General features: G+C 50.0%; 1 protein-coding gene and 1 non-coding gene across 8 annotated transcripts in view; one reads left to right on the top strand and one right to left on the bottom strand.

Moving 5' to 3' along the window:
• The window catches only part of Plekha4 (pleckstrin homology domain containing A4), a 23002-nt gene extending 10547 nt beyond the window's left edge, over positions 1–12455 (bottom strand). Inside the window, exons 1-12 of one of the 7 annotated variants that reach the window (XM_063262037.1) lie at positions 11975–12446; positions 11430–11519; positions 9676–9889; positions 8020–8092; positions 7832–7932; positions 7620–7729; positions 4423–4638; positions 3817–4096; positions 2877–2960; positions 1877–1924; positions 1509–1589; positions 1204–1353 (exon numbers count right to left, since the gene is read on the bottom strand). In XM_063262037.1, coding sequence (XP_063118107.1) covers positions 1204–1353; positions 1509–1589; positions 1877–1924; positions 2877–2960; positions 3817–4096; positions 4423–4638; positions 7620–7714 — 954 coding nt within the window. In that variant the 5' untranslated portion in view covers positions 7715–7729; positions 7832–7932; positions 8020–8092; ... (1 more) ...; positions 11430–11519; positions 11975–12446. Of the gene's footprint in view, positions 1–1203; positions 1354–1508; positions 1590–1876; positions 1925–2876; positions 2961–3816; positions 4097–4422; positions 4639–7619; positions 7730–7831; positions 7933–8019; positions 8093–9675; positions 9890–11429; positions 11520–11974 lie in introns of all 7 variants that reach the window. The other 6 variants (XM_006229072.4, NM_199101.1, XM_006229071.4 and 3 more) reach the window with 6 other exon arrangements.
• Positions 6417–6491, top strand: Trnas-aga17 (transfer RNA serine (anticodon AGA) 17). Its single transcript has one exon. It is a non-coding gene; the product is annotated as a tRNA-Ser (tRNA).

Below are 12455 nucleotides of genomic sequence, written 5' to 3'. Positions count from 1 at the left end.
AGTTGTTGTTGTTGTTTTGTTTTGTTTTGTTTACTTTTTTTTTGGAGCTGGGGACCGAACCCAGGGCCTTGCGCTTGCTAGGCAAGCGCTCTACCACTGAGCTAAATCCCCAACCCTTGTTTTTTTTTAAGATTTAAAAACTTATTATTGGGGGCTGGTGAGATGGCTCAGTGGTTTAGAGCACTGACTGTTCTTCCAGAGGTCCTGAGTTCAATTCCCAGCAACCACATGGTGACTCACGACCATCTGTAAAGAGATCCTATGCCCTCTTTTGGTGTGTCTGATGTCAGCTACAGTGTCCTTATATATAATAAATGAATAAAATCTTTTTAACAAAAAAAATAAAAAAATAAAAATCATCCTCTAGGCCAGGTGTGGTAGCACATGCCTTTAATCCCAGCCCTAGGGAAGCAGAGGCAGGTGGATCTCTGTGAGTTTGAGACCAGTTTGATCTACAGGGTGAGCTCCAGGACAACTGGGGCTACACAGAGAAACTGTGTAGAAAAAACAAAAACAAAAAACAAAAGACCAGGGGTTGGGGATTTAGCTCAGTGGTAGAGCGCTTGCCTAGCAAGCTCAAGGCCCTGGGTTCAGTCCCCAGCTCCGAAAAAAAAAGAAAAAAAGAAAAAAAAAAAAAAAAAAGACCAGGGGTTGGGGATTTAGCTCAGTGGTAGAGCGCTTGCCTAGCAAGCTCAAGGCCCTGGGTTCGGTCCCCAGCTCCGAAAAAAAGAAAAAAAAAAAAAAAACAACAAAAGACCAATGATGACGATAACGATGATGACGACAATGATGACAGCAGTAACGACCATCATCCTAAGCTACTAAATTAAGCTTTGCTACAACTGGGCTACTTGTCCCTGGGCCTCTATAATAATCAAGATTATAGATTTAAGGAGCCAATAAGATAGCTCAGTTATTAAAGGGACTTGCTCAAGTCTGATGACCTGAGCTTGGTCCCCAGAACCAACAGAATAGAAGAGACTGACTCCTTCACGTTGTCCTCTGGCCCCCACATGAGTGCGCGGGATGCATACATGTGCGTGCACACGCACACACACAATAAGAACACATGTTTAAAAGAGTATAGATTTAGAGTTATGCGTGGGTTTTTCGAGTGGGCTGACGTTTCAAGAACGACCCACAAGCCTGCAGAATCTCCACAGCGACCTGCGCAAGCCTGAGAATCTCTTCTCAGACACTCACCTGAGTCAGGTGACACAGAGCAGCCCTCACATTCACCAGCCGGTCCTGCAGGAGGCGTTGGCGACCCCAGGCCTTCCCAGAAGCTGCAGCCTCCCGGGTAGCCTGACCCAGCTGCTGCCGGGTCAGCTCCAAGGCTGCCTCTAGCTGCTCCTGCACAGACCACAGCGATCACAGACCACAGCGATTAGATTTCTGAAGCCAAGAGGGCAACTGGGCTCCCCAAGCCCCCCACGGGGAAGCATCATGACCCCGGTGCCTGAGGAGGGATCACGGGCGTGAACGGCTAAGGCACACCCCTTCTGCACCTTCTCTTCCTGCCTCTTGTCCAGATCCTCTTGTAGCTGCCTCAGGAGCCGGTCCTGCCCACACAGCTTGGTCAACAAAGTCTGGGGAAGTTCAAAAGCGTTTATCAATCTCGTTGCATCTAGACCGGTGGTTCTCAACCTTCCTAATACTGCGGCCCTAACACAGTTCCTCATGTTCTGGTGACCCCCAACCAAAAGGTTATTTTGTTGCTACTTCATAACTGTACTTTTGCTGCTGTTGGGAGTCCAACTGTAAATATCTGATATGCCACCTCAAAGGGCTCGAGACTGGTGACCCGTAAGTTGAGAACTGCTAGAACCCTTTCAACTCCGAGAATTCAGCAGGGTTTAGATGTGGGAGAACTTACATCTGTCTCCAAGCTCTGATGCAAAGTTGAGTCCACAGGGGGTCCTGGCTAAAGAGGAGAAAATCCCAGAGTCAAAAGTGACTGGCAGGTTCACACTGTCAGTGCTGAGGCAAACCATGGACAGACACAGTAACAGACAGCCATCCCCCTGATTGGCACCCTTCCAAGCCTTAGAAACCTCTGGCACCAACAGCAGGAATCTTGGCTTCAGAACGATTCCAGTAGGCTCAGTACTCAAATTACCACAGAAAATACAGTTGATGGGAAACAGTGTCTGACAGCCTATAGGCTCTTACACGTTGAAAACTGGCTATCAGGGTGTGGAGGTACACACTTTCTATCCCAGCACTCAGGAGGATCAGAACTTCAGGTCAGGGCTAGAGAGATGGCTCAGCCATTAAGGGCACTGGCTGGTCTTTCAGAGGACCTGGGTTCAATTCCCAGACCCCAAGTGGTGGCTCACAACCATCTGTAATACCAGTTCTAGGAGACCCAGTGCCCTCACACAGACATACATGAAGGCAAAACACCAATGTACAAGGTCCAGGGGAGCCAGTGCCTCTTCTGATTTCCCTGAACACTAGGCACGCTGAGGTTACACTAACACACACACAGGTAAAACATTTAAATATGTCTGTTTAGCCTAGCAAATGGCACTAGCTGCCAGACTCGGCATTACAAAGAGTCCTGGCTCTGCTCAGCATGTCTCACCCAGTCCCCCGACCTGAACCCATCCAGGCCCTGAACTTCACTTTCTGGTTCTCTCCCCAATATCTACAGTAATAAACCTTCTCCACTGTACCTAGGAGCAGTCATGTCCTCAATTTTCTGTTCAGTACCTTGTTCCATCAGCCATGGGGAAATAACAAAAACACCCACACAGGGACCTCAGTGACCCCATCAAGGCTCTCTGGCCAGGAGATACCTATCCTGGGGATCGGGAAGGTCCAGCAAGAGACGGATTCTAATGGATTCCTGGTGCTGCAGGAAACAAACCTACCAGCAAAATCATGGAAGCCTGGGTGCCAGGGGGTCTTGGGGGCAGCTGGAGGTAGGTGGATGAACCAGAGGAGACCTGGGTAGACTGAAATGTGTAGAGACATCTGGTCAGGCCTAGTGGCACTCACTGGCTATTGTCTGAGCTACTCTGGAGGTCTGGGTTACAGAGTGAGTTTAAGGCCTACCTGGGCATCTTAGAGAGACCCTGTCTCAAAATAAGTTAAAAAGAGGACTGCAGTCAGTGGTAGAGTACTTGCCTAGAACATACGCACATACACACACTCTTATCCTTGCCTAGATTAGCCAGTCTGGAGCACATGCACACATCCTCAACTATACTGGCTACACATACAGAGTATTAATAAATGGACTAGCATGGCAAAACCACCAGGGGCTGCTGGAAGTTAGCTACAGATATTCTGGGCTATAAACCCGTGATTCTTAGAGAGATTATGTGGAGGCTGGCTATCATTTAACAATAACTGGAAACCAAACTATGGAGAGTATTCTGGACTACAATACCCACAAGACACAGGAGCAATGGCAATGGCACACACACACACACACACACACACACACACACACACACACACCCCAAACTATGGAGAGTATTCTGGACTACAATACCCACAAGACACAGGAGCAATGGCAATGGCACACACACACACACACACACACACACACACACACACACCCCAAACTATGGAGAGTATTCTGGACTACAATACACACACACACACACACACACACACACACACACACACACACACACACATCTGAGACCTGACAGGACATGGAATCATTAGTGGGTCGGGGTGGGAGGGGAGGCGGAGGCGAACTACAATCCCCATATTCCTGGGAGGCATAACTCGATCACTGGCCTGGAAAGCGAGCATTGAAGCCTAATGGGAAATGTAGTCCGCTCGCTCCCTCCAGCACACCTGTGTTCTATGCTCTGGTGTCCGGAGCTGGGGGCTCCTGGGTGGCCGTCCTCCGCCTGCTTCAGAGAAAGGTCCTCGGCGTGGAATGGGAGGTCGGGAGAGGGTCTGTCTTTGGGGTCCCCAATCCAGAGGAGGTCGGACATCGATGCGACTCAAGGGAGTGTGCGGTCGAGCAGGAAATGAAATGTCTCCTGCTGAGAGAGGTGGTCGCCTGACCGGAGCAGAACGAGGACGGGGAAGGCTCAGAGGGGAGGGAGGCCGGGAGAGGGGTGAGAACGGCCTGTGGAAAGGAAAGAATCGAGAACTGAGTCAGTCTGAATCCCTGCTCCCAAGTCCACCTCACTACCCAACAAGGTGTATGGCTTCCCTGAGTCGCACTGCCCTTCTCCGCTAGGCGGAGTGGGTGAGTCCCTTTGGGAATACATGCATCCATTTACCTACAAAGGACCACGCCTCGACCCAGGCCTCTTGGGGTCCCATTCTTCCCTTAAGCCACGCCTCCAGTTAGCTCCCTCTTTCCTTAGACCTCCAACCTACCCTCACTGGTCCAACCAGTCCTTCCTCTGCCCTACCATTAGGCCAAGCTCCCAAAGGGTTCCTTCTTACTCTGGGCTCCTGGTTCTCCGACTCCAGGTGTCAGGCTGCAGATCAGCTGAAGAGCCGGGAGCGTGCATTTCATGTCTGCCAGGACCTCTGGAGAGCGGAGCTACCTCTGGTGATTCTGAGGTTCGCCCCTCTTCCCTTCTGTTCACCTCGGGGGGTCCTCCGGGACCCCCGGGACCTTCCCCAGGCCTGGGACGTGCAGGGGACCTCGGTAGTCCACTAGTAAGTGGACATGAAGAGGGATATGTCCTCATTCTTGCTCCTAACAGGACACTGGGTCTACTGGCACAGGACCCAGTGCCCTGAGTCTAGGAATTGGGACAGGATGGGAAAGTGCTTGAGATAGGCTGACATTTGGGGGGAAAATTGAGGGTGATGGTGATGTTGGGTCTTTTGTTTGGTTGGTTGGCTGGTTTTGGTTTTTGTTGTTGTTTGGCTTTTGTTTGCTTGCTTTTTGAAATAGCGTTTCTGTAGCCCAGGCTGTCCCTGAGTCCTTACCTAGCATTAGTCTCCCAAGATCTGTTGTGACCACATTTTTAAAAAAAAAAAAAAAAAATTGCTCACAGGGGCTGGAGAAGATGGCTCAAAGGTTAAGAGCACTGACTGCTCTTCCAGAGGTCCTGAGTTCAAATCCCAACAACCACATGGTGGCTCACAGCCATCTGGAATGAGATCTGGTGCCCTCTTCTGGCCTGCAGGTGTACATGGAGTTAGAGCACACATACACAATAAAGAAACAAACAAACCTTTTTTAAAAAATTGGCCCACAACTCAAGGCCATCCTGGATTTGTACAAATGGAACCCTTGTCCCCAAAACAGCAATAAACCAGGGCAAGGTGATGCACACTTTTAATCCCTGTCCCAGGGAGGCAGAGACAGGTGGATCTGAGTTCCAGTCCAATCTGCTCATATAGTGAAAACCTGTCTTAAAAACAAACCAACCAGGAGGTTAGGAATTTAGCTCAGTGGTAGAGCGCTTGCCTAGCAAGCGCAAGGCCCTGGGTTCGGCCCCCAGCTCCGAAAAAAAGAAAAAAAGAATCTCACCACCATTAAAAAAAAACAAAAAAAAAACCAAAAAAAAACAAAAAAACAAAAAAACAGAAACCAACCAACCAAACAGCTAGGCATGGTTCCGTGGGTCAATACCCTAGGAAACTGTCGAGCTGAGATAGTTAGATGTGGGCTGCTCAGCCTGACCAATATGGCAAGCCTCCAGCTCAATGAAAGACAATGAGAGCTCAGTGTCTTGTAACAAGGTGGACAGCAGGAGAGAAATTCACCTGATGCCCAGCTCTGGTTTCCACATGCACCGACCCTGGCATATGCACTTGAACAGTCGCATGCATTTGACAGTTTGACATGTTCTCTCTCTGTCTCTCTCTCTGCCTCTCTCTGTCTCTCTCTCGTCTCTCTCTCTCTCTGCCTCTCTGCCTCTCTCTGTCTCTCTGTCTCTGCCTCTGTCTCTCTCTCTCCCTCTTATTTTAAATGTAGGGCTGGAGAGGTAGCTCATTGCTAAACAGCTAGCTTAAATAAAGTATGAAAACTTGGCTTCAGCCCTCGGTAAGTAAACAGGAACTGAAGAGGTAGCTCAGCGGTTAAGGGTGCTCTTTAGAGGACCCAGGTTCAGCTCTAAGCACCTACACTGGGCAGCTCACAATCACCTGTAACTGCTTTAGTTCCAGAGGGATCCAACACCTCCGGCATCCACCAGCACCCAAACCCACGTGTACATACACACATAGACATACAACTAACCAAGGACAACATCACCCAGGGCTGGGGCTGGAGCTCAGTTGGCAGAATACCTATCAAGTGCTAGATGAGAAGTCCCGAGGGCAAGTCTACACACCACTGGGTGTGGCAGCCCACACCTGGAATTCCAGCACTGGGAAAGCTGAGCCAGTGTGATCAGAAGTTCAAGGTCATCCACTACACAGCCAGTCCTAGGCTGGTCTGAGTAACGTGAGACCTTGTTTAAGAAATTAAAAAAAGGGGGGTTGGGGATTTAGCTCAGTGGTAGAGCGCTTGCCTAGAAAGCGCAAGGTCCTGGGTTCGATCCCCAGCTCCGAAAAAAAGAAAAAGAAAAAAAAAAAAGAAATTAAAAAAGGGGGGCGGGAGAGATGGCTCAGTGGCTAAGAGCACTGACTGCTCTTTCAGAGGTCCTGAGTTCAAATCCCAGCAACCACATGGTGGCTCACAACCATCTGTAATAAAGTCTTAAAAAAAATTAAAAAAAAAAAAAAGAAATTAAAAAAAGGGTTGGAGGGTTGGGGATTTGGCTTAGTAGTAGAGCACTTGCCTAGCAACCGCAGGGCCCTGGGTTCGGTCCCCAGCTCCGGAAAAAAAAGAAGAAAAAAAAAAAAAAAAGAAATGTGCATCAAAAAAAGGGTTGGGGATTTGGCTCAGTGGTAGAGCGCTTGCCTATCGAGCCCAAGGCCCTGGGTTCCGTCCCCAGCTCTGAAAAAAAGAAAAAAAAAAAAAAAGCAACCCAAAACAAAGGAAAACACCAGGTGGTTGTACATTCCTGCCTTTAATTCAGAAACTGGCAGATCTCTGGAAATCTGAGGCCAGCCTGGTCTAGAACAGCCAGGGCTACATAGATCCCTTCTCAAAAAAAATCCCAAAAAGTAAAAAATAAATAAATTTATGAAGTTTTAAATGTGGCCTGGCCCTTGTAGCTGGAGAGAGGGCTCAGGTTAAGAGCACTTACTTCCAGATCTGGCTTCAATCTCTAGCACCCTCAAGGCAACTAACAACTGAGTTACCATCCCAGGGGACCCGACACCCTCGTCTGACCTCTGAGAGCACCAGGCACATATAGGGCACACATATATACATGCTAGTAAACACTCATATAAGTAAAATAAAAATAAATCTTTCTTTAACAATGCGGCATGGTCTCAAAGCTAACTTTGTTTAGAGGGCGCTAGCCAAGAACATCAGAGTTTCTAACTCCTGGGGAAGAGTTGAGAATGTCCTTGGGATACTGAAAGATCCCAGTTGGGAGTCTCCCCTGGATAAGAAGGTAGACAGACAGATCTTAAACGAGAACCCCTTTTTGCTATTGGAGGAAGTTCCTTGTGCGGAGGGGTCTTTGAGGGTAGGGTCTACTTAGGAGATAGATAGTAACTGCATATTTAAATCTGTCTTGCAAAGGGAGGAGCTTACAGGGTGGGGCGCATGTCCAGTTTGCACTCACCAATCTTCCCCCTCTGCACGAGAGGCCTTTCCCAGTGCTCGAAGCCAACCTCTCAGGTCTTCCAATGTGTCAGCTGCAAGGACATAGGTCCTCATGCCCGGGTGCTCTGCCTGCAAGGGACAGAGGCTTGGGACCAGAACTCAGGGGAAGCATGGTAACTTCTTATCAAGTTCCCACCTACCACCTAACTATTATTTCACAAATATACTCACCGTGAAGGTGAATCGCCGGCCTCGTGGGGCTCCTGGCCCATCCGGCCTGACACTGTAGCTGGGTAACAGTACACTGCCCAGGACACTCTCTTCTCTGCTGTCTGCAGACAGGACTTAGGTCAGAGGTCAGGAAGGGGTCATGGTACCCAGAAGCCCCAGGGCGGAAAAATACCAGCCAGGACACTGACCCTTGTAGTAGAAGAGGCAATGGCCTGAAAGGACGAACCAACGGCGTTTCCACAGCCGGAGGCCTGAGCTATCCTAGGGAGAGAGACAAGAAGAGGCCAAATAGAGGGCACAGAAGAAACCAGACGGAGGAAGTGAACCAGGGGGACAGAGGGATAGAGACTGGGGAGGGGTGGAGAGAAAGAGAAAGAAATGGAACAAAGGCCCAGAGAAACCTGAGGAGAGAGGGATTGGGAGGGTGGGGGGTAGAGACCTAGAGAGAGGCACTCAAGTGGGGGGAGGCAAAGGAAAGAGATAGGGGCAGAGACCCAGAAAGGGGGAACGGGGAAGAAAGATGGGGGGGGGGATGGCAGAGACCCAGAAAGAGGCATGCACAGAACGGGGGTGGGGTGGAGGGGGTGGGAGGTGTTGTGACTGGGGTGGCCAATAGTATGTGTTGGCGTGATGGACTCCTGTGGAGCTGAAAGCTCTGTGCTTTATTGATGATAGCACATCTTTTTTTCATCCCTGGAGTCAGGGTTTCTCTGTAGCCCTGGAACTCACTCTGAAGACCAGGCTGGCCTCAAACCAGAGATCCACCCACCTCTGTCTCCTTACTTCGGGGACCACCATCCAGCTTGAATTTGGCCATTTTTTTTTTTTTTTTTTTTTGGTTCTTTTTTTCGGAGCTGGGCCTTGCGCTTCCTAGGTAAGCGCTCTACCACTGAGCTAAATCCCCAGCCCAAATTTGGCCACTTTTAAACCATGCCTTAGAACATCATGACTCCTCTAGGAGCCTCGAGACCTCCCGTCTGCTCTCTGGGGTTTGAGAAAGTTCGGTGGCAGTGACTTTATATACAGGGACTTGGTGCAGATGTTCAAAGCCTGAAATGGTGGAGGTTCCTCGCCTGTGTTTCTTCTCCACAACCCCCCCCCCCAGCCTATTCAAAGTCGTGTGGGTTTTCTTTGCTTGGCTACACGGTCTCATGCAGCCAAGGCTGGCTTTGAACTTGTTCTGTAGCTGAGGCTTGCCTTGAAGAGCCTCTACCTCCTTATCGGTGAGATTATAGGCCCGTCTACTTATTTATTTATCCGTCCGTCACACGTCACACAATTCCACCTTGATGGTCATCTTGTTTTCCTTCGATTTGGTGTAGTATTTTGAGACAGGGTCTCTCTGTGTTACCCTGGCTGTCCCGGAACATTATAGACCATGCTTACCTCACCGAGATCTGCCTGCCTCTGCCTCAGGAGTGGTGGCATTAAAGGCATGTGCCACCTCGCTCTGGATTTAACCTTAAAGATCTTAAATATGGCTTAGGGGCTGGAGAGATGGCTCAGAGGTTAAGAGCACTGTCTGCTCTTTCAGAGGTCCCGAGTTCAATTCCCAGCAACCACATGGTGACTCACGACCATCTAAAATCAGATCTAATGCCCTCTTCTGACCTGTAGGCATAAATGCAGGCAGAAAGCTGTATGATATATACATAATAAATAAATAAATAAATAAATAAATAAATAAATAAATAAATAAATTGTCTTAAATATGGCTTAGGAACTTGTTCATCTTATATATATAACCTGTGTCCTAGAACATAGAACTTTCAAACCACAGGGAATGAATGGTTCAGGTATGGCGGAAACACTAACAGGACCACAGCCCTCTAGTCCAACCTTACCTGTTTATGCAGCCAGCCACGAATGTGCACAGGCAGGTTGGGGTCTCGCCGAAGTGCATTGTTCCTTTTCCCAAAGGCATGGACCTTGTGTACCACACGAGTAGGCTTCTGAGGTGCAGTAGGAACAGAAATGAATGAGGGCTTCTCCTGGGACTGGCTCCCGAGTGGTTTCTCTTAGAAAGCAGGCAAGGAGGCTGAGGAGAGCTGCACATGCCTGTGAAACAAGCACTTGGGAGATACAGGAGGACCAGGGTCCCAAGGTCATCCTAGCAACACAGTGGAGTGCCAGGACAGTCAGTGCTGCTTGAGACCAGATCTCAAAAGAAATAAAAAAGTATCGGGGGAATTTAGTCATCTCGGTTGGTAAGGTGCTTCCTAACACATACGAAGCGTGTGTTCAAATCCTAGCACTGCAAAAACCAAGGGTTTACACTAGTCCTGTAATCCCATCATTTTGGAGGTGGAGGCAGAATTACAAGTTCAAGGCTGTTGAGTGGTGGTATGGACCTTTAAACCCAGCACTTGAGTGGCAGAGGCAGGACTCTGAGTTCAAGGCTGGGCTACAGAGGGAGTTCCAGGACGGCCAGGGAGACATAGTGTCCCAAAACCAACACAAAGTTTTAGGTCATTTTTGGCTACGTAATGAGTTCAAGTATGATGTGGGTTCTTGAGACCCTGAAGCCTTGTCCCTGGCAGGAAAGGCTCTTTGGTTCCACAGCCAGACTTGCCAGAGAACCTCTACAATCCACACCGGGAGGTTCCCCACAGAAGACATTTCTAGATGGAAACCGTGGTAAATGAAAGGACACAAGGATGCCTTTGATGCCAGGGGTGGGGAGAAGGGGGTTCCTCATGCTTCACTTCCCTTAGAGGGGTCAACCGCGGACACAGTGACTGCACACACCCCATGTCCAAGCTGCCTTGGATCACCCCTCCTTGGGAGTAGGCTGGAAACTAATCTGTTTTGGTCTCCGAACTTAAAGGAGTAAGGCCAATTTTGTCCTAGGTGATACATATAGCCCAGGCTATCCTCAGATAGCTCTGTAGGCAAAGCTGACCTTGAATCTCTGATCCTCCTCCTGCTCTACTTCTGGAATGCTGGAATGTGAGTTATGTATCACCCTATGCGGCCTGGCTTTTGTGTTTTGTTTGTTTGCTTGCTTTGTTTTCTATGTAGCCCTAGCTGTCCCGGAACTCACTAAGTAGACATGGCTGGGCTCAAACTCACCAAGGTCGGCCTGCTTCCGCACTCAGATTAAAGGTACGTCTCACCACTGCTGGTTCCGGCTTGGGTTCTTGTTGCATGAGACGGGGTCTCACCTAGCCTCTAACCTGACATGTAGCCAAAGAGAACCTTAAACTTGGGATGTTCCTGCCTTTGCCTACCCAGTACTGGATTATGGTTGTGAACCACCACGTCTGGTTCTAAGTGGGTGGGCTCCATGGTTATAGACTGGAGAGGAAATCCCCCAGTCCAGTCAGGCATAGTCATCTCCTCTCGGCCTGGGTTTAGTTGTTCTTCTGGCTTAGAATTAGGAAGACTGAGAGGGGTGGGGACAGAGCTGGGACTGTCTCCAAATTCCCGGCTGCAGCTGATGCTCAACTCGGGACCAGTCTGGCAGACCCCATCACTAAGGATTCTCACCCTTGACCGATGCAGTCTCTGTTGAAGGCACAGAACCCACAGCTAGGAAATGGGACAGCACAGCCCAAAGCCTCCCTCCTCCCTATCCCACCGAGAAGCGTGGAAGGACCTTGGCGCTCAGGCTGCTCAGGGAGGATACAGTGGAAGCACTGCTGGTCAGGCTGAGGCTGCTCCTGGGTCGGCCCTGCTCCATCGAGAGCTTGGGGGAGAAAGAAAAGGGGGCTGTGTCTCTCCACTGATGGGGGCTGAGGAGAGAGTTGGGTCAGAGCTCGAAGGTCAGAGGAGGCTGAGGAGAAAGAAACTGTTGTTTGGGGACTGAGGGGCTGGGGAGGCCATGGCCAGGGATCACATACCAAGAGCAGTGCCAAGGGAGGTGGGCGGCTCTCTGGCAGCTGCGGGGAGGGGGCAGCTGTCTGCAGCCAGGCCATAAGAATAGGGGCTCCTTTATTCTTGCCCACTGAATACTAGCCAAGAATGTGACCCCCTTTATGCACAGGAATTCCAATCCCTGCCTCCTTCAGGGTGCCCGGGCTACCTGTCCCTGTCTTCCCTCATGAACCCCCAAACCGTCTTTGCCCAACTCCCTAGGACAAGTCCTAAGACACCAGGAATGGTCATCCAGGCACGTCCCTCCCAGCCCAGCCAGGGACTTACCCAGCTCTGGTGTCCCGGTGACAGGATGTCACCTCTTTTTGTGTCTTAGACACTGCCTCTCAGAGTTGGTCTCCTCACCTGATACTTGCTTTCTTTTCTTCTCTGTTTTGTGAGCTCTCTGTCTCCCCCCTCTCTGTCTCTTTCTGTCTCTCCCACTGTGTCTCTCGGTGTCTCTGTCTCTTCCTCTCTCTCTCTCTCTCTCCCCTCCCCTCTGCCTATGTCACCTCTCCCAGTCCCTCTCCCTACCTGACTGCTGCTGTCTAATCACTTCCCCGTCCCCTCCCCCACTCCATCCCACTCATCTACTTCCGTTCTCCTCAGTCTCTTCCTCTATCTCCCTGATCAGACACATCTGTTTCCTTTCCTTTTCAAGTTCTCTTCCTCACTTTCTCTCTTCCTCCCTCTCCCAGTTTCTCTTTCCTCTCTGCCGGGCTCTCCCTCTCTCCAGCAGCCGCCCACGCTGCCGTCTCCCCTCCCAATC

Source organism: Rattus norvegicus, chromosome 1 (genome assembly GCF_036323735.1).
Source record: "Rattus norvegicus strain BN/NHsdMcwi chromosome 1, GRCr8, whole genome shotgun sequence".
Lineage (NCBI taxonomy): Eukaryota > Metazoa > Chordata > Mammalia > Rodentia > Muridae > Rattus > Rattus norvegicus.
This window is presented reverse-complemented; position numbering and strand designations above follow the sequence as displayed.